Source organism: Muntiacus reevesi, chromosome 12 (genome assembly GCF_963930625.1).
Source record: "Muntiacus reevesi chromosome 12, mMunRee1.1, whole genome shotgun sequence".
NCBI classification, from domain to species: Eukaryota; Metazoa; Chordata; class Mammalia; order Artiodactyla; family Cervidae; genus Muntiacus; species Muntiacus reevesi.
Genome location: NC_089260.1, coordinates 32,606,449 through 32,629,088, shown reverse-complemented (window position 1 = coordinate 32,629,088; position 22,640 = coordinate 32,606,449). Strand labels below are relative to the sequence as shown.

At 40.7% G+C, this 22,640-nt stretch overlaps 1 protein-coding gene across 1 annotated transcript in view; it reads right to left on the bottom strand.

The window, feature by feature from the left end:
* Positions 1-8,115: 8,115 nt before the first annotated feature.
* SLC30A8 (solute carrier family 30 member 8) overlaps positions 8,116-22,640 on the bottom strand; it is a 36,981-nt gene continuing 22,456 nt past the window's right edge. Inside the window, exons 4-8 of the mRNA XM_065903618.1 lie at positions 21,185-21,338; positions 16,934-17,084; positions 14,480-14,585; positions 9,475-9,609; positions 8,116-8,261 (exon numbers count right to left, since the gene is read on the bottom strand). Coding sequence (XP_065759690.1) covers positions 8,116-8,261; positions 9,475-9,609; positions 14,480-14,585; positions 16,934-17,084; positions 21,185-21,338 — 692 coding nt within the window. The remainder of the gene's footprint in view (positions 8,262-9,474; positions 9,610-14,479; positions 14,586-16,933; positions 17,085-21,184; positions 21,339-22,640) is intronic.

The window sequence follows — 22,640 nt, the reverse complement described above, 5'->3', positions numbered from 1 at the left end:
TGCTCAAGATTGTGTCATTTTTTTCAGGGTCTTTTGTGGCTCAGTATGAATTTTAGGATTTTTTTTTTCTATTTCTGTGATAAACTGGAATGGAATTTTGATAGGAATTACATTCAATCTGTAGATAATTTTGAGTAATATTAATATTAATTTTGAGTAATTTTAACAGTATTAATTCTTTCAATCTATGAACACATGATATATTACCATTTATCTGTGTCTTCTTCAGTTTCTCTCATCAGTATCTTATGGTTTTCAATATACAGATTTTTTTTACCTCCTTGGATAAATTTATTACTAAGTATTTCTTTCTTATATATTCCGGCACTAACATTCCAAGCTTATCTAATCCTCAAGTCATTGCCCAGTAATTTCTATTGTACAGTGAGAGGCACTGATATCTCAGTAATTGGAGAGAGAAATGAAGTGAAGTATTTTAGAGCCATCAGTAAAATTTCATTAGGAAATGGGGCTGATTTCATGATTTGATTGCACCTGAGCAATGCCTCTATAAAATACATTTTTAAAGGAAGAATGCAGATATGTTTACTTCTCAGAGTTGATGTCTAACATATGAGTATTAAGATGTTTTTCAGGACCTCTGAGGTTTATCTAGTCATTTCTTAATCTTCGATATAAAAAAAGTCTTCTAGACTATGTATCTAAGCAATATTATACTCCCTTACACTATGTCTCGTGTGTTCGATCAATAAATATTAGTAAAATCAGTTGAAAAAAATGGATTACATGAGTTAATAAATTAATGAAAAGTTTCAGGGTGGAATTAGAAGTTTTCTTTAAAAACTGTATACTGAAGTATATGTTGTGCAAATGTTTATACCCACATAAAACACCGTCCTTAGTTGGTGTATAAATGGTAAAGTCTAAGCTATTTAAAAGCTATCAAAATAATATTAATTATGATAATAAGAAGAAAAATAATTGCCTCCCTCAGAATTTTCTCTTTAGTCAACATTAAAGATGATCTCATCTCAAGATCCTGAAAAATCTTCTCCATGGTTTTCTGTTTATAAAGGAATGGTGATTGAATGGAAAAAGAATCTGCTTCTTACTTATGAATTCAGGGCTTACTGAGCCAGGGAAATCTGAACTGTCCTTTCCTCATCCAAATTCATACAAGGTGCTGAACTTTATGAGACAGTAGAAACCAGAAGAGGAGGCTTCATCTTTCTGGTCTATTAATTATTCATAGAATGTATTCCACTAATGAAATGTCAACACAGGGTACTCATATTTTTCTGGTTGTGGATTCTGCCATGTCAGAGACACATTTGGAGTGGAGAGTGGGACAGTAACAGAAATTATTGTTGATAAATCCCATGTTCAGCCCAAAGAAAATCCCCTATTCATCACTGCAGAAAATAGGAGAGGGGATGGAAAAGAAACAGGGCATTAGTTGATGAAGTTCCTACTGAATTCCATTTGAAAAATGCAGTTCAACTTCAAACAAAACCCCCAAATCACATCTGATGCTGATTTTATTGTACAGGTTAACTCACCATGCTTTAGAATATCTTCAGTACGGCTGGCACCCTTTCTTCTTCTGTAATAACCCCAAACACTGAAACTCTACAGGTCTAGGGACACAACATTTGATGGTACCACTGGACTGTGTACAACGATCACATGGTTTTAATGGCTCCAAATAGGACAATTATGTTTTCAGCAAATGGGCACCCCTTTGAGGAAAGGAAATGTAGGGCAATTATATTGATACATTGTCTCCTGGGGCTTTCTTGACCCACCTGAAAAGAGTGCTTGATCTGTCTCAGCACTTCCTGGCCTTTATGGCTGAAGAAGCTCAAGTGTGTTTGAGTTTTTAACAACTGTCAAGGGCTACCATAGCTTCTGACCACCAACGTCTAACGCCCACTGGGGCTTCATAGTAATGACCGGCATTGTTCAAAAGTGCCTCTGATTCTTAGATCACCTTTGATCTCTCTTAGACCAGTCCGCTCCTCAAATGCATTCCTCCCTCCATTAAAAGACTGAGAGTGGACATTTATGTCCTCTCAATACAGTCCTGACTGGTGTCACGGGAAATATTTCCTGTCATGATTTTAGTGATCAAAAGATGACGACTTAATCCAAACTCTCTCTTTCCTCATTTTGTCTTAAACATACATTAACATTTTAAAATAGAATTTAAACAGGTGCCCAGTAACAGAATGACAAACGTTAAGTGTGAAATCTGAAAGTTAGGAAACTGAACCACAGATGGTCACCTTTTTTTCTTCCCTCAACATCCGCCTGCGCTGGACGGTTAAGTGGTTCCATCACTGTCAGGGCAGGCAGGACTTGTAAAACTGGGGGTGTGGGTGTTCAAAGACAACATTTGCTTGGTGCCTTTAATGATTTCTGTAATTAGTCATTTAAGCAGATTGCCCTGTGATCCCAAACAGGGAATACAGGGAGATGAGCTGAGAAAATCATTTCCTGAAGGTACTTGAAAGCTAATTGCGGAAAATGAGGTCTGTCTCTTTGCAGGGTTCTCTGGCTCCCATTTCATTGGGGGGGATGGTGCTGGAGAGCAACATTCTCCAAGAACCTATAAAATGTGTATGCCCAGGCACACTTTTTTTTTTTTTTTTTTTTTTTTTGATACTAGAGTGCTAAAAGCCTTTGTTGGCTTTCAAAATTTAACAGGTAAATATGTAAAATAGATGACCAGTGCAAGTTTGATGCATGAAGCAGGGCATCCAAAGCTGGTGCTCTGGGACAACCCAGAAGGATGGGGTGGGGAGGAAGGTGAGGGGGGTGTTCAGGACGGGAGGATACCTGTACACCCATGGTTGATTCATGTCAATGCATGGCGAAAACCACCACAATGTTATAAAGTAATTACCCTCAATTAAAATGAATTAATTAATTTTTAAAAATTTAACAGGTAAGTAAATGATCCAAATACAGCAATGACAATTTAGAGACCAACAGAAGGAAATGCACCTAGCAAGAGCAAGTCTTGACTCCATGAGAGAAAGAGACATCAAAAAACCAAGAAAGTGATGTTTCATAGGAACAGGGTACAAGCTCTGGTCGGGGGAGGGGTCCTCTGACTGCCTTCATGGAACTGGACAGTTAAACAGTGCTAATAAATGCAATCGGAATGCCTCATTCAGCTTTTACCTCAAAGATAAAAGTAGAAGTTTTCAGAGCATGTCAGAAAGGGACTTAACTATTTTAATGATTCCAGGACTCCCTTACTAGGTAACGCTCTCTCAGATAAGCCTTTATCTCAGCAAGCCTCAATCGCTCCCTGTGAGAGAAAGGGCTGTTTGATTCTCACCAATAATTTGGGCACTCTCTTGTGGGAGTGTGTTGATGACTCAAACCTTTTAAAAGTTGGCATGATATGAATCTCTGTGACACATACATACAGACTCACTTTGTACATAACAACAGTAACAGTTAAGATACTGAGTGCTAACTCTCCGCTATAAACAAATCCAACCTCTTTGAGTCCTTGTTTATGACATTCTTATGCATCCCAATAGGGAGGATTTACTGATCAGGAAACAGGGCCAGAGCATTTAAATCACTAGCTGGAGGTCACGGAGCTAATGAAGGGAAGGGCTAAGACTCAGACTCAGGCAATTGACAGAACTGCTGTTCAAAGGATAAGCATTCTTTCCTTCATGTCCTTCAGCGTTCCCATTTTCCATCTGTAACCAAACATATGGAACATATACATTTCTTTTCTGGGTCCTAACCTCACCACGGACCCCTAGATAAATCTTGAGTGGATTCTGGATAACAGTGAAGCATAGTAAGGATGGAGGGTGCCAGTGGAGTTGGCTTGACTTTAGTATTCTGCAGAATAAAGCCTGTTTCTTTGAAAGACATGAAAGATCATTAATGTTTCAGTAGCCAGAGAAAATACCACGCCACAAAGTAAAGAATTCTGCGGCACAGTTGCAGTCAGTTCAGTGGCCTGGAGTTCTGACCGTGACGGGGAGGGCGGCAGAGAGAGAGGGCTAGACCTTGAGGGCTGATGCCTGGCACGTGAAATCCCTTGATGGTAGCTGCTGTTTCATCTCAAATCCTTAAAAACCCCACTTCAAGTTGTCTTGACTTTAACACAAAAACATCTACCATCCAGAATTTTCAATCTAGTTGACTAAAGAAGGAGAATTTCAGGGAAAGAGCAGAAATGACTGGCAGCCATGAGATACTGCCTTTGGTTGACATACAAGTCCATCTCCCTCGGGGTGACCTGGCATTCGATCTATTTCTGACATCAAATTGAATATTAACACAATTTCAGAGAAAAGCAGAGCAGACAGTGCCCCTAGAACTAGTGTGTTTGCCAGGTCGTCTGTCCTTTAGAGCTCTGTTCTTTACAAAGTATGGAGAAGCAAAACCACACAGCAGCCCTTGAGATGGGAGACGGAGTTGGCATGAACCATTCCTTCTGTTTCGAGAGCCAGCTGAGGCAGAAGCCACTAGGAGCCCAGAACCTCTTATTTTGGTTGCCTAAGCTTGTTTCCCGAGGTGGGGGCATGCCTGGCCGTCTCCAGAGAGCAGGGCGAGCCCTCAGCAGAATGCCGGGAGGTCTTTCAGCAGTGTGGATTGACTTGCAGAGATGGTACATGTGTGACCCCTCAGTCAAAGTCAGTATTTCCTTGGCCCTCAGAATTTCAGAAAAACACAAACGTAAATAAAAAATAATGACAAGGCCCCAGAGTCATTGCCTCAGCAATTATTAATGCCTGCTAGGTTTCTAGCACCCTGCTGGATGCTGACAATGTCAGAAAAATCATCAAAGGCAAAACTCCTGTTCTCCTCAATGTTAATAATGATAAAGTAGCAAAAATTACATTTTTAAACATCACAGAGTTGATCATTTTCTTTGCCACATATATTCTGCTTTTCAAATTAAAAACCAGCAGGAAAACACAAGCATGATTTACACGTAGCCTTCTCTGTCTAGAAGACCTTTTTCTTCATCTGCCTGGAGAACCTTCCTATATCATTCAAACTCCAGTGTGGCTGTCAGCTTAATGACATGAAGTCTCAGTCTTCAAGCCCACAATCCTCACCACTCTGTGCTCCCTTCCTACCCCATCCACATGGTTGCAACTTAAGATATCATTGTAGGTCCCCGGGTGTGTGTCTGAATCCCCACTTAGTGACCTCCTTTGGCTGAGGCTCTTCTAGACCCTGTCTGTTCTTTAGAATCATCTCCGGGTATTTTAAAACATACAGAAGTTCAGGTTCCAAACCAGACCCATTGAGGCCTGCACATCTTTATTTCATGTTACTCTCCACAGGTGAGAGACACGCAGAGAATAATAGCAGAATACAAATAAAAGTTCCACATCCTTAAAATCTGAAGCAGGACCCAGTAACCCAGTGAAGTGCCTCCCGGTTTAGAACACACTGCTCCAGCTGGAAGCTGAAGAGAGACTTCCCTTTCCTTTTTACTGCTTGAATCTGAATCTTGAAACCAGCACATTCAGTCCTCTCTGCAAAGATGGAGTGGGCTGGGGAAGAGAGATGGGTGGCCAGATTTGCACTGAAGGCCTTGGCCTAACTCACCTACTCAGCTCTCTGCTCAGAGGGGTTGGAAAAGAAAAACAAGAAAGGAGAGAAGCATGACTGACCTGGAACAAGGAGATACTTTTGTCTGGGTTTATCTACCAGGGAAGCAAGGAGAGAAAAATGAGATCAGTTGTCCGTGGCTGTAGACACAGGAACCCTGTCTAGGAGAAAACCACAACCCAAAGAATGTTCTTGCCTCAGATGAGTCATGTTAAATACTCCTGTCCCCTTGTTGGACAGGCTGAAATGTGCACAGAAGTGGACCTGGCATGTAAGGAGCAGCCTCAGATTACTTCCTCTTATCCCACTGACTTTTGGTCAAAAGGCACTTTTAGCAGTGCCTAAAAGTGCCACTTCTGAGTCATCCTGAGTGCCAAGACCTCCATGCCCCAATCAACTGCCATTTCCCCATTTAGTCTGTGTGTGTGTGTGTGTGTGTGTGTGTGTGTGTGTGTGTGTGTGTGTGTGTGTGTGTGTGTGTTGGAGAGTGCTAGCAGTAATTAGTAGGTACAGCCCAGGGCTGCCCCCTCTTATGATGCGTAAGAATAACTTTCTGCCATTGTGTTGTAACATTCCATCCACAACAAAGAGTGATCCGACCCCAAATAATGATTCCACTATGGTTGAGAAACTCTGGATTGAGAAGAATATCTATGGAGTACTCAGTTTTTACCACACAAAGAACCTTGTTCTTTACATTTTTACCCCACATAGTTCTAACAGAAACCCATTGATGAAAATATAATTCCCATTTTCAGATGAGGAATCTGAAGCTCAGAGAAATGAAATGGCAGCAGAAGGTCACAGATCTGGAAGGCAGCAGGAGGGACTGACCAGATTTCTCATTCCTTCTAACATTCATTCCTTACCACAGAGTCCCCTGCTTCCACCGCCTCACTCCTCTGTCCCTTTCATGTCCCACGTCACTGGCATGACTCAGGGTCTCCAGGGTTGAGGCTGGCCCACAACCACTTCCAGTACTTTAGGTTTCCTCTTTCTTTAGCAGACTCCTGTGTGGCACAGTCCTAGTACCACCTAAGACAGGATTTATTACAGAAGCACCTGTCAGGGCTTTACTTTTAAACACAGCAGTTTGTTCATCTCATTCCCCTGAGGAACATAAGCTCCTCTTTTGTAGGCACTTCTGAAATAATGACTGATTGTCAATGCAGATCACTTGATCAAAAAAAAAAAACAAAAAAAAAAAACCCCCCACCCAAAACAAAGAAAAAGTGTTCAAAGAGAAAGCATAGATGGGATTTTGGTCAAAATAGATCTGGTTTCAGCTACTTTCTTACTTGGACTTGCTTGTTTCTCCTGCTTTTTTTTTTTTTTTTTTTTTTAACTTTTTCAGCCATGCCATGCGGCATGTGGGGTCTTAGTTCCCTGGCCAGGGATCAAACCCTTGCCCCCTACATTGGGAGCACAAAGTCTTAACCACTGGACCACTAGCAAAGTCCCTCTCCAGCTTCTGGTCCTTCATATTCTTTAACTCACTCTTTACTTAGAACGTTCTAGCCACAAGCACCTTCCCCAGTTCCTCAAATGCACCCACTTCTTCCTTCAGGGTGTCCCCTCATTCTCTTGCTTCCTCTGGAATGTGCTTCCTGGTACAGTGCATTTGGCTATCACCTACCTCTTCATTCTAGTCTCAACTTAGATGCCATTTCTTCAGAGATGCCTTCCATTGACCTCCCCAACCTCAATCAGCCTCTCTTCTTTCATATCACTTGCTGCTATTTGTAGTATATTCTTGGTGGTGTTTATTAGTATAATGCCTGTCTCCTCCCAAAGGGGAAAGAGTTCTGTGAGGGCAAAGAGCATGTCAGCTTGCTTTACCAGTACTCTGCTCATAGCCTGTGCTGAAAAAGATTTTTAAATGAAAGAATAAATGACTTTGGTGGATTCACTTAACCTTTATGGCTTTATCTATACAATGATGGCATTAATTTCCACTTTTTAAAAGTCATTAGAATGAAATAAGGGGACGTATCTAAAGAGCCATGCATACATACTCATGTGCTCAGTCATGTTCGGCTCTTGAATCCCATGGACTGTAGCCCGCCAAGCTCTTCTCTCCATGGGATTCTTTATGCAAGAATACTGGACCTCCAGATTCGCTTTTACCCCTGACTCGGCTCTCCTTACTTTCGCTTTTCATGTTTTGGAAAAATTTTTGTGACTGTTTCCTTGCCACTGATTCCTGGTAAGACTCCTTCCTGAGTTCAGCTTTGCCCACTCAGCCTTGGGATGCATTACTGAAGGGAGGTGAACTTTCTATTACCTGCGGTTACAAACAGCTGTTATTTCAGCCCCAGTCAGGAATAATCTATACATACATTTCTAGAATGAACACAGCTAGCGATGGGTGGGTAATCCAATTGACTGATGAATCTAAGCACGTTTTCATTTATGGTGGACGGAGCTAAATAAAGAAGGATGCAGTATGCATCGTCCTGTATCACGAGTTTCTCAGACTTCTGTTGGTTTCTTAGAAACTGTGGAGCAGCACGCCTTGGCCTGTCAAACGTGGGGAGCTGGCAGAGCAACTGGCTAGTCCTGAGGGTCTTCGCATAAAAGGCAGTCGGGATCCTGGTCGGCTGGCAGCTCCATCTGAATGGTGAGGGAGTGCACGGGAAAGCGCCTGCTGAGGACTTGCGCAATTTCTCTCCGAACCACCTGGCTGTCCCGGCGGGCTGCTGTTGATAAATACTGAGAGAGATTGGCACTGATTGCACACACAGGGGCGGCGGCTCGGAAGGAGCCGTGATGGCTCTGACAGTCAGCTACGCGGACACAGACACGGCTGCAGCGCCCTGTCACTGTGGGGACTTCCTGCCCACAGTCCTCTCTGGGGTCTGGCCCTAGGGGCTGAGTGTGACAGAGGAGATAAGCCAGGGAAAAGCCAAGTCAGAACTACTATTTCTTATACAGCCCTGCTCACTGGCTCCCTGGGTTCTCTGAGTTTTCACCCTTATATCTAATCACAATTTATCTCAAGGATAGTGACAAGAACCAGGAAGCATTTAGAGCAGCAACCCTCTCTGCTGTCTTTTTCTCTTTTCCCAAAAGGCTGTGAAGTTCCCTCCATGGTAACCTGAGTGTTTACTAGATCCTTCCATTTGCAGTGAAATATTGGTGTAGTGGAGGCTGTAAATTCCCTGCAGCCAGATCCAAACCTCTCAACTGAGATGAGGATGTCTGAGAAAGCACAGTCCTCCAATGACTCTTCCTATATCCTGCCTCTAAGTAACTTCATGAGTTATTTCACAGCAGCCTAATATATCATCCTTGGTCTGAGCTGTCTCCCAAGCCATTGCCCATTTTCTCAGCCCTAGGATGTATCTTGAGCAAAATCACCTTCTACTTGACAAAGTAGTTTTTTAGGGTAAACCTCACATCCTAAGAGTTATCTCACATGGTTACAGAATTGCTAACCGTCAAGTAAAGGAATCACCATTAATTCTGACTAGTATATCTTTTACCTTTTTAGAATCTTAAGGATGGGACCTGTGTCTCCTTCACCTTTCTCTCTTTGATGCTAGGGTAAAACATCTCACACACCAAAGATAATCAGTGAAGGTTTCTTGTTAAATTTATTCCACTCCTTTAACCAAGAGGACATCGAGTCGAACAGAGTTTAAGGCCTTGAAGCTTGGGTGGCGTTTTTTCCTTTTTTTCTACTCTCTAAACCTCTACCATTGACCTCCAGGGTGGTCATAAGTAACACTGTTGCCATGACGACATTGGCACGGGGAAGGGGGTTTCAACTGCCCTGGGTCACACGAAGCACATTGCAATTGTTTGGGCATGCAACAGGCACCCAGGGCTGCTCTACCAACAGGAGGAAAATTACTGATATTATAGGATAAGGCTGAATTCTTGTCCAGGATGTTTACCAAACTCACTGACCTGCAGCAACGTGAACAGAGAGAATCACTTGGTTCATTGTTAGCGACCAGATGTGCAAACTGTGCACAGACACCACCCCATCCACTGCTAAGATGAGTTCTTTCACACCATTGTAGCTCAGGTGCTTTGGCACACCTGCCAAGAGGAGAGAACAGGAGGCTGGAGTTAGCAGGTTATCTCATGAAATATGGCTCAGTGCAAAGATTAATTGGGGCTGCAAAGTCCTTACTCAAATGCTACCTTGCCCTCCCCATCTATGGTTTCTCTTTTCAAATGTTTACAAAAAGCAGATTCACCTGTTTCAAAGGTTTTGCCATCAGCCACAGGTTCACAAAGAGCATTTGCAGATTTTACTCTGTGACCATCAAGACAGTCATCACCCTTCATTTCTTAGAGTGTATTATTCCCCCAATTACATTTGCAATTATCTGGAAAACAAAGTGGAATCCCATGGGATTTGGTATTGAATAATCTTGGGTTGGCATTCTGACTACAACTATTATCAATTTTACCCAGCACTTGGAACTTCTCTAATCCTCTGAATATTTGTAGTAAAATAGGTATGATAAAAGCAATATGTAGTTAATAGAGTCCTATGGGGACTCTAATCATCTCAGAAAACATCTGTCCTTTGTAAACTCTAATGCTATACAAGTGTTAGTTATCCAACCAGTCCCTTAGTGAACTATAATAGGAGATCCTAATGTTATAATACCATCTCATTATTCTGTCTGTAGAATTTCTATTATTTTAAGTACATTAGTAAGGATTTACTATTCAAGCTACAGAATGTAGTAGTTTGATTGTCATCATTGTTTCTAGAGGAATACTGTGGGACATGCAGGGAAGGTGGGGAGTTTGGCAGCCAGTCAGCTATGTTTTGGGGCTGAAGTAACTGGAGTGTCTCTACCTGGAGATGGGAAGGTGAAGGGAAGTAGAGCCATTGTTTTCAAACATTGCGAGGATTGTCACATAGAAGATGATAGAATTCGAAAACATAAGGGCACTTGGTTTGGCTGGCTAAATACCAAGTCAATGATTGGTTAAAATCATAAAAGGTATCAGGTTGATATAAGAATTTTTTGAAAATCAACTCAACTAGCACCACTGTGGTAAAGCCATCTGATGCAATAGGTAAATCTCTGTCAACTGAAGATGATCCAAAGAGGATTCTGTAGAAAAGATTTCTAAGGATGAACACTTTTTGGCTTCCGCTTCAATTATATACATACAACACAAACACCTGGTATGTTGGTTATAAATAAATATGCCTTTGCTCCATTAAAATTCTCCTGAAGAAAACATCTATGGATGAGGCTCTGGAATCTATATGCTTTCAGAGTGGCTCTTGACCTTGGATGCACATTAGTGTCACCAGAGATTTAATAACTCCCAATGACCAGGTTATACCCAAGACCAATTAAATCAGATTTTCTGGGGATAAGACCAGCATCAGTATTTTCTTAACTCATTTGTTGATTCTAACAGAGTCAAAGTAGAGAACCATTGCACTAGTATTTACAAGCTGCTGGGCAGCCCTACTTTGAAGTGGTTCTCAAGCTTGCCTACATGTTAAAAAAAAAGTCAGAGCCAGTTTCTATTAAATCAAGATCTCTGCGTCTAGGGCCTGGGCATAAGTATTTTCCAAAAGCTTCTCAGGTGATTGTAATAAGCTGCCAGTTTAGAACCACTTTCGTAAAGGGAATGGGGAATCCTTAGCCCTCCTTTTTCAGGATTTAAGGACGTTGCTCATAGAGATTCCCTCCTTGGAGCTAACCTAAAATTCAGTACAATTTGAGTTTATGAAACATTTTATATTGTTTCATAGAACAAAGAGCTGGTCAACATGATTTTTTACTCTATGAGCTCCTCAAAGCTTAGGGTACTAGAAACAAATTAAAGAAGTTCTTGTCCCAGATTAGCCATAGAATGTGCATATAGTCATGGGTGAAAATGTTATACAATAATAAAATAATTAATAATATTAGCACCTTTATTAAGAACCTACTACTATAGGTTAAGGTTTGTGCTAAGCACTTTATAGTAATGATCTTATTTAATAGTTGTAAAACTTTAAGATCTAATCAGTGTTAGAACTGTTTGACTGGAGAAGAAATTGGGAGTCAGAAAGATTAAGAAGAATTTGTAAGGCCACATGGGTAAGTGGGATGCCAGACTCTAAGATCCCTCTTCTGGGTGTGAAGTGTTTTGTAAACATTAGACCCCAGGTATGGTAACCCAGAGATGACAATTATGCCTAATGTATCATCCCTGGAGAGTTTCCTTTGACCTTATGCTGTCATTCATCTGGGACTCTTGAGATGAAGTCAAGATGAAGTCAATACCCAGTCCCCTCTTTTTCTCTTGCCTCCTTTTATCACTTTACTTTTATGGAGAATGCACGTCTATGGCTATTTATTTTCCTCTATAAAATAATATTGACAAGCAAGAGGATATGTTCCTGTTAACCTCAGTATTAATCACATCCTAGAAACCTTTTTCTTTCTGATGGAGAGCCTGCAAAAATATTAATGCATCCAGGAAAAGTTCAAAAAAAAATTACCCAGGCTAATACATATATAAAAAATTACTCAGTAGGTTTCATAATTAAAGATTCACATAAGATATAATATATTCACCTATCAGATTAGAGGAGAATCAACAGTTTGATAATATCCAGTGATGGTGAGGATGGGAAGAAATGAGCACTCATACACTGTTGGTGGGAAAGAAACTGATATGGTCTCTTTGGTAGAAATGACAATATCTATCAAATTTTAAAAGGTCTATAACTTCTGAAACAGCAATACATGTCTAGGAATTATTCCACAGATATAAGTGCCAAGAATATAATTGAAGCATTATTTGTAATGTCCATCAATAAGCAAGTGGATGCTAACAATAGAATACTTTTTACCCATGAAAAAGAAAGAGGTTATCTATGTATTTGCCAATATGGAAAGATTTCTAGTTGAAAAAAAACAAGGTGCAGAACAAAATACGTGTATAATCTTGTTTGTATGAAAAAAGACATATATACACACACTGTATACACACACACACACACATACTCATGTATATATACACACATATGTATGCACATATTTAGGGTTTCCCTGGTGGCTTGGTGGTAAAGAATCTGCCTTTCAAGCAGGAGACATAGGTTCAATCCCTAGGTCGGAATGATCCCCTGGAGACAGAAATGGTAACCCACTCCAGTACTCTTGCTTGGGATGGGGTTGCAAAAGAGTCAGACAGAACTTAGTGACTAAGTAACAACAGCATACACGCGTGTGTGTGTGTGTGTGTGTGTGTGCGTGTTTTATCACATATACATATATGTGTAAATGCATTGTTTTTGGAAAGATATATGTCACCTTTTACCTTATTAGTAAATGTTAGGCTTGAAGATTGAGAATTTAAAGGTGAAAAAATGGGGAGAAGTCTTATCATTTTATGCCTTTCCATTTACACATATATGTGTATGTATGCCTTTCTACACATATACATGGGTTTCCCTGGTAGCTCAGCTGGTAAAGAATCCACCTGCAATGCAGGAGACCCTGGTTCAGCTCCTGGGTTGGGAAGATTCCCTAGAGGAGGGCATAGAAACCCTCTCCAGTATTCTTGCCTGGAGAATTCCATGGACAGAGGAGCCTGGCAGGCTACAGTCCATGGAGTTGCAAAGAGTCAGACACAGCTAAGCGACTAAGCACACAGCACACACACACACACATATATATTTAAATTTTATCAAGTACAAGTATTATTTTATGCTAACCTAATTTAAAAATAAGTATATTTCATATGGGAGTTACCTGCCTATCTGATAGGAGTTTCAATAATTAGCTACTTTTCCTTACATAAAAAAAGATAATCACGAGAGAAGAGCTGTACTGAGAGAGAACACTGAATATAGTCATCGTAAATTGTATATGCATTTGTCTCTTTTCAATAGCTTCTGTAAAAGCAGCAACAGCTGCAGCCCGGCTCTCAGCCCCCAGGACAGGAGGTAGAATCATCTGGGACCTAAACAAATACCCAGTCCCCTGCCAGGCGAGGGCGTTCACTTGTCACACAAGGACTTTCGCCTCCATTTCCTGTTTCACTGTGGTCAGCACAGTCACCTACCAATGATTATGGTGCCAGCCGAGAACAAAACCCTTCATGCGTCCTCTGCAGTGAAGGCTAAGCTAGGGGAGGATGAACTGTTGCGAAGGCAGCTGCCCTCTAAGACTGTGCCCGCCTTTGATCACAGTGAGCTGGACAGAAGAGCTGGACAGAAGAGAGCAGCTCAGCCAACATCTGGGTGGTTTTGATCATCTGAATGTTTGGTAGGATGCAAACCTCTAGCTGTGATTGGATTTTCCAAGGACTGCTCCCCGTGCCCTCATGGAGGAACCCCTGAAGTGGTATGAAAACACTAGTCCAGTGGTTCTCAAAGTATGGGCCCCAGGACAGTAGCATCAACATCTTGTTAAAATTCAGATTTCTCAGGCCCCATCCCATCCAGGTCTACTGTCTCAGGAACTGTCCGGTGGGCCTCACAGTCTGTTTTAACAGACCCTCCAAGTGGTTCTGACGCCACTAATGTCTGAGAACTGCTGGCCTAACAAACATTTTACCTTTTCAGTATCATAGTAGTTATAATGCTGCCCAAGACACAGAGTTACACAATCTTTCTTAGGTAATTTCCATGTATTTAGGAATAAAGGTATAATTTTGCTGTTTCTCCTTCACTGTTTATCTCTAGTATTTGTCCATATTGCTTTTATACTATGCCATATGATACGATAGTTGCTAGAGAAGAAATAGAAGTCAATTCTTTTTTATTTATTCCCGTATGAATAAAACTCATAATACTTGTATTCATAAAAGTTCTTTATAAGTTTACATTTTCCTTATGATGCAGGCTCACAGTGAGCATGCCTTGAGATCATTTCCTTTTGTGGTTATAGGGAAAAGAAAACACACATGCTTGAAATAATATGAAAATCACTCCTACCTTCCATGAGTAAGATGGAGAAGTCCTTTAAGATCATGACGGTGCTGGCCAAAACCAGGCCAGAAAAGACAAATGTGCATATCGGGTCTGCTATCTTATACTCTGGCTAAAAAAAAAAAAGGAATTTCAGTTCACTGAATCCAGGTCTCCCATGCAGAAAGTCTGATTGATAAAATAAGTAAACCCCCATGCTTCCTTCCTTTCCTGTCACCCATTCACCCTCCTCACACTTCACATCCAAATCAGAGACAAGAATTCCTAAAGACGTAATCCTTCACGTAAGCTTTCAACTCTCAGTGACTGAAGAAGGGAGACCACAGGACATGCTCTCCCCACAATTTAAGAAGTAAGGAGGGGGACTTTCCCAGTGGTCCTGTGGTAAAGAATCTACCTTCCAGTGTTGAGGACGAAGGTTTGATCCCTGGTCAGGCAACTGAGATCCCACATGCCTTGGAGCAGCTAAGCCCACACAGCACAGCTACAGAAAGCCTGCTCACTGCAGTGAAAAGCCAGTTGTTGCCAATTTTTTAAAATTCATTAATTTATTTTCATTGGAGGCTAATTACTTTACAATATTGTGGTGGTTTTTGCCATACATCAACATGAATCAGCCTTGGATATACATGGTCCCCCCATCCTGAACCTTCCTCCCACCTCCCTCCCCACCGCATCCCTCTGGGTTGTCCCAGTACACTGACTTTGAATGCCCTGCTTCATGCATCAAACTTGCATTCTATTTTACATGTGGTTATATACATGTTTCAGTGCTATTCTTTCAGATCAGGAAAAGTCAGAGCTGCCATTTTTTTTTTTAATGAGGATAAAAAAGAAGTAAGAGGAGAGACATCCTTGAGTACTCATTCAAAAGGCCTCATTTAATGTCTCTCAAATTAATAGAAGTAGAGAGGATGGATGAAAATATGCACACGTGGGCACAGCATTCAGTGACTTTTCAGCCTTAATTATGATAAGAAAGGGAATCATCTGCTCAGAGGTTGCATGTGACCAAGGTACAGCCAGAGCTTGGTCCTGGCAGATGGGGTCAGTATATATCTTTCTCTCTTAAGTATGTTACAGACTCAAGGTAGGCGTCTTTGATACAGTCCAAAAAGTACACACAGAGGCCTCATTCTCACGCTCTCTCACCACTGGCGCCCTTGGCCTCAGGGTGAAACATCTCCTATCCTGCCCTTGCTGAAGTTCTGTGCCACAGAAAACTCTGTGCCTCATTACTTCTAAGAAACTTGACCAGAGTGACCTTCATAAGAGTACTTTCAAACTCTACTCACCTGTACAACTTGAACAATTTTGCCTTAAACTTAAATCTTTCAGTGAAGATTTACTCCGTTGAATTCTTTTTTATTTACATGTTTTAATTCTTTAGTAAAACAATAGAGTCCCTGCTAAATGGACAGTCATGACACAAATGGACAGAGATGAATGCCCCTCTCCTCCATTACCCACCTGCCTGTACTTCTGCCCTCACCCACCTCTTTTAGTTCTTGTTATTACCAAACAGAGAGCTATAGTGAATATTTGTTTAGGGTCAGAGGCTCACCCAGATCTACTCCAGGTTTCCATTAATACAGTTCTTTGGGGAAAGAAGTTCTCTTCCTCCCACGTGGAAGAGTCGGTCAATGGCTCTATCCACCCCATCCAAGCAACAGAAACAAGACCCAGTCTACATCAATTGTATTCCATTTCCCAGAAACATGAATTTTCAGCAGAGTGACAAGAAGAAGGAAAAAAATTAGCTGAATTACATTCATTTCAGGCTTCCCAGGTGACTCAGTAGTAAAGAATTCACCTGCAAATGCAGAAGATGTGGATTTGATCCCTGGGTTGGAAAGATCCACTGGAGGAGGAAATGGCAACCCATTCTAGTATTCTTGCCTGGAAAATCCCATGACTGAGGAGCCTGGTGGGCTACAGTTCATAGAGCTGCAAAGAGTCGGACACCACTGAGCACCGAGCATGCACGCACACATATACATTCCTTTCAGCATGGTGCCTGGGACAGAAGTTCTATAGTTTCTGAAATCTGAATACCAAAAGTTTCCTTTATTTCTACCTTGCTTTCTTAGAGGAGTACCTCTAATAAATTTCAATCAGTGAATCTATGTTTTGCTTAAGTGAGCTAGAGATGTTTTCTGTTGCTTATAACCCCAAAACCCTAAGTTTTTCATGGTTCTGTTGCTGTCCACCTTAACCCCAAGACAAAAGAACTGCTTTCTTAAAAGACTGGCAGCCCTATAGTTAAAGACATAGCTCTTATGAAATTGGAAAATCTAAGGTTTCAAGCTTTGAATGTTTGTTTGTTTACACCTAGAAAAGTAATTTGTGTAGGCAAATCAGCTGTCTTCATTACCATGTGAGGTAATAATGGAGGGCCAGATCATGTACCACCTAATCTATAAAGTCACTGGAACAGTGAGTAGACTCCAACATACTCACCTTAAAGTAGATAATCAGTGCACTGGTTAACACACTGATGCTCTGAAATAGATCTCCAAGGGCATGTACAAAAGCAGCTCTGACACTGGCATTGGCTTGCACTTCTTTGTGATTGTGGGCAGGGCATTTCTGGTATAAAATCACACTTAGCCTGAAAGAAAAAACAATCTCCTTGGCACACATGAGATTAACCCTTAAAAATCTTTGCAGTATCATGAGGGAGTTGACGGCAGCCTGTGTTATCCAAAGTGGCAATGGATTGAAACATTACTGCTTTATAATGGACTACTTTGGAGTAATTTTGAACACAGGGGTATCACAGAATTTTCAAATTTTCACACAAGGACAGACACTGAAGATTCACATCAGTTTTCTCTTTCTAATTAATGCTGTGCTGTGCTTAGTTGCTCAGTCATGTCCATGTCCGACTCTTTGTGACCCCAGGGACTGTAGGCACCAGGCTCCTCTATCCATGGGGATTCTCCAGACAAGAATACTGGGGTGGGTTGCCATGCACTTCTGGGGATCTTCCCAACCCAAGGGTTGAACCCAGGTCTCCCACATTGCAGGCAGATTCTTTACCATCTGAGCCACCAGGGAAGCCCAGGAATACTGGAGTGGGTAGCCTATCCCTTCCTCCAGGGGATCTTCCTGACCCAGGAATCAAACCAGGGTCTCCTGCATTGCAGGGAGATTCTTAACCAGCCGAGCTACTAGGGAAGCCCAGTTAATGCTGTGTTTCATTTTAAAACTAGAGAGTAACATCTGTTAGGTAAATGCCAAGTAATTGACAATGAGGAGGGGAAATATCATTTATCAAGTGTCTACCGAGCTAGACTTAAAGCTGAGCTTTGGTGGGAGCTTAATTAAATGTGCTGGTTTCAAATACAAAAAGCAGCAGAAAGCAATACAACAAAATAAGCAGTGAATTTCATCAAGGTTGAGTTTTTTTAAACTTTTATTTTACTCTATTTTATTCATTTCCACTAGAACTTGAAATGTGAATGATTCCCTAATGGCCAATTGATGAAAGTAATGTGCTTGTGTAAATTTGTAGCTGTTTATCAAAACTGCAATATATTCATGTATATAAATGTTTTATGTGTATATAACATATTGCAAAATTTAACATCTCTAATCCAATTTCAAGAGATTAGTAGTGGGCCCTATAAATTATTTACCCAATTCTGTTTATCTACAACTTTAGGAGTAATATCTCTTATGTTTTGCCTAGAAACACTTTCTGTGCATTTTAGAACAAAGGTGTAAAAAAATAATTTTTCAGTGCCACATCCCACAGTCTATTTGCAGGTAAAGTCTCTATTAAATCTCAGGCCATCATCACAAGCAGAGTGACTTCTATTCATCAAGATTTGATCATTATATAATCCACAAGGTTTTATATTGTTAGTGTTTGAGCAGAAATTCACCTTCTATTAGAAGCCACCATTTAAATTTCTTCAGACAGCCATGTATGCCTGGCAGTTAATAGACTTTCTAGGCCTGCCATGTATGCTCATCCCATTGTCATTCATTCTTTTACTCATTTTATATTTAATTAAAAAAAACTTATATAGGGATTTTGTATGCCAGGCACTGTTAAATAATTGGAGCATAACAGTGAAAATAGACATGACCCCTCCCCATTATAACTTTAAGTATGATGGAGACGGCAGAAATTCTAAAAAGACACACATAAATGGAAAATTCTAATTATACTAAGCCTATTAAGAACTGGTGTTACAGATAGTACAACAAGGGAGTCTGATTTAGTTAGACAAAGCAATTGAGTTGGGTTTGAAAGGTTATACTAGAGCTAAATGGGCTAGGAGAGGAGGAAATGTTTCAGGCACAGAAAACTTAGCCTTAAGGCTCTATCAATAACCTTTATCATAGAATCCCTTAGCAACTTCTGCTAGAACATTCTGCCCTGATTTTGGGCTCCCAAGGAATAGATTTGTTCCCAAATTATGGTTCAGATATCTCTGTAGTCAGACAATGCAGCATCTAGCACTTGAAATCTGTAATCCCAGTTCTCTAAGTAAACATTTTAGTCATTCAGTATGTTTATCCATAAAAACTGCCTCCTTGTGCAGGGAAGTCAATGCTTTCAATTCCCTGGTCTTTGTAAGTATGAAAATCACCTGCATTACGCCCAGAGTTTGAAAACAGTTGCAGTAAAAAGAAAATGTGGATGGTATCTATTTAGAAAGTCAGCCTCAATCCTCAAGGTGCCAGATTTACAGGGTAGTTAACTAGGTGCATCTTCATCTTTAGGCAGCATGGACACAGCCAATATGACAACGACTCTTGGGAAATTAATAATATTTTTATTGTTACTGCTGTCCTGGGGACATATTGTTCTTCTTATGCAAAGATGATGACATTGACCCCCGGTCAGCAGGACGTGTGGTCTGGCTTATTTGTCTCCTAGGAGTGATAGACTTATATTGATCTCTTCATACATTTTCTCCCCCTGACAATGTGAAATGCATTTTCAAGTTAACTGGGTGGAATTAGGGATCTCATCAGTGACAGCAGATCAAATACCACTTTTCTGATTGTTTTATCTTAAATATTTTGAGCAATGGGTCCCAAACTAAGAAGTAAGGAATTGAAGTAGGTACAAGGTCAGGATATGAGAGTATCTAGAGGAGCTTATTCAAAGTATGCATGCTCAGGTTGTCCTCTAATTCCAAGGACTCCTTTGTACCCTCTCTAAAATTTAAAAAAAAAAAAAAAAAAACACACTGTTTAAAATGCCACTCTCCTCTCAGTGTCTTCTTCATTTTTATGTGTGAACCTACCTGATTGCATGTATTATGTCACATTGCAAGATAGGTGATACATAGATGGTATCTGGGTTTCCTATTGCTGCCATAACAAGTTACCACAAAGCCTTTGTGGCTTAGAACAACATAAATATATTATGTTATAGTTCTGGAGGTCAGAAAGTGGGCAGGACCACATTCCTTCTGGAGGTTCCAGGGGGAAATTCATTTTCTTACCTTTTCCAGCTTCTAGAGGTCACTTCTGTTCATTGACTCCAGGCCCTTTCCTCCATCTTCAAAGCCAGGAATGCATCATCTTCTCTCACCTCTGACCTTATGCTTCCCTCTTATAAGGATGTTCGTGGTTATGTTGGGTCTATCTGGATAATCCAGGATAATCTGCCCTTCTCAAGATCCATCCTTAACTTAACTACATTTGCAAAGTTTCTCTTACCATGTAAATTGACATATTCAGGAGATCCAAGGGTTAGAATGTGGAAATCCCTGGTGGACCCTTATTGTGTCTACCATAGATGGTAGGTAGGTAGGTAGATAGATAGATAACAGAGTTTTAAGTAAGGTTACCCAAAATCAGACTATCAAATAAGAAAGAGCAAATCAACCAAAAAGGGTCAAAGTCCTGGCCTCAACTCCCCATTGTCATGAGTAATCAAGCAGTTCATCTAGGAAGACCAGACCAATATGGCAATGATCCGATGTCCTATGAGAATGATTTAAGACTGTCTGGATAAGAGAATGGACCAACAGATGGAAACTAAAGAGAGAATTTAGCTAACATGGCTTAAGGAAGAATTTTCATGCAGTCATAATGATGCAAAGATAAGATAAGTTGCTCTTGAGAGAAATAAATTCCCTGTTATTCTGTTAAAATATATATGAGACTAATGATCATTTTATGGGGATATTGCAAAAGGGAATTCAAAAGTAGAAAAGGGATAAAGTAAACAAAATTTACGATCCTTTCCAACCCAAGTCTCTGGGAACCCATAATGTGTTCATGTAACAAAAACGAGAGGGGTAAGTCACATCCCACGTGGAACTGTCAGTTTGCGTGAGAGAGTAGAATGGCTAGAAGCCCAATTCTGGGTTTGGTGGATCTATTTTCAAATCCTCCTCTGCACAACCTCATTGGCAATTTATTTACCCTTACTGAGCTTCAATTTTCCTAATCTGTAAGGTATTTGTGTTGTGAACTTTGAGCTTGACAATGTAGATCAAAAGATCTTAGCAGTCTCTGGCACACAGGAAGCATTCAAGATGGTAGCTCTCAGAAGCGGATGTTAAAATGCACGTTAACTAGCACAAGCTGCCTGATCCTTGGTCATAGAGCCGTGTGAACACCCTGTCAGGTTTCTACCATCCTCACAAGTGGAGGAGTCAGAAACAAGCAATAACAACAACAAAACCCCACAGATCTCTGTCCTGACAAGCTTCTCGGGCAGCGTGTGGGGCTACTTACACAATGTTGCCTGCCACTGCACAGCTGGAAACGATGATCATCAGAGTCGCCCGGATCTGGTAATCGGGGTACAGCAGGCGTTCACTTGCCAGGTACACCTGCACACCTGTCACCACCCAGACGCACAGAATGGAGAGCAGGGCACCGAGGATCTCTAGGGATACAAGCACCCAGACACCCATGCACAAAGGACCTGTGAGCCGCCTTAATCTCCCCAGGACTCAAGACATTAATGCCCCACCTCCCCACCAGAGAAAAGAGGCCTCACAGTACTTCAGTTAGTCATTTACAAAGCAGAAGTGTGGATGAATTTTAGCACTAAGATGAGACACTTTCTTCTTGCATTCATAAAATATCAGTTCATTATGCTCCATATTACTAAGTAATTTTCAGCAAATTTTTAAAGCATATTAATTGCTGCCTGCCCTTGCTGTTTTCCTGAGGGATTTTAATTTAAACAGGTGCTAAAATGATTGAAAGTTATTAAGAGATGAAATAATGAGACACAAAGGGTAAAATGTGTTTAGAAACTCTTAATTCTACCATAAAACATTTACAACTTGCCAGCACTGTAAAATAGTAAAAAGGGAAGGTTTCAGAGGCTTAATGAAAATGAGTTTCATTTGCCAACCCAACATACTATAAATACAGAGGCAAACTCCAAGGTATGTCAACACTCTAACTGTATTTTATGGGCAAGAGTAAGGAAGAAAAATATCAGAATAGAGACATTTACATGAATATTTAAAGATAAGACAGTGTTCAAGCTTCCCACTGAGCAAAGCATGCTTGCTTACTTAGAAGCTCCTTTACCCTCACCTTGATCTTTCACTCAACCTTTTAGATCAGTTCTAAAACCCTACAAGCTCTAGAAACACTCTGTGAGTCAGTGGTCAGGCACATCCCATAATTTCAACCTTCCCCCCTTTTAAGTAGAGCAGTGTAACATATCATTTCCCAGACTTCAATTATTTACATATGCAATTTATGATTTTTGCTATATCCACATGCCGCCTGTCTCATGGGCCACTTAACACTCTATTCTTTTATTGAGAGGTGTGGTTTATGGACAAAGTTATATAAATTTCAGGTGTATGAGATAGTGATTCAAAATTTTTTTAATTATATTCCATTTATAGTTATTATAAAATATTGGGTAGATTCCCTGTGCTGTATAGTATATCCTTGTAGCTTATTTACTTTATGTGTAACAGCTTGTACCTCTTAATCTCCTATCCCTGTCATGCCCCTCCCCCTTCCCTCTCCCCTATTTTGTTTTATTTTTTAGATTCCACATTCAAGTGGTGTAGTATTTTTCATTCTCTGTCTGATTTATTTCACTTAGTAGAACACCCTCCCAGTCCATCCATCCACATTGATGCAAATGGCAAATTTCCACTCTTGTTATGGCTGAGTAGTATTCTACTGTGTGTGTGTCTCTGTGTGTGTGTGTGTG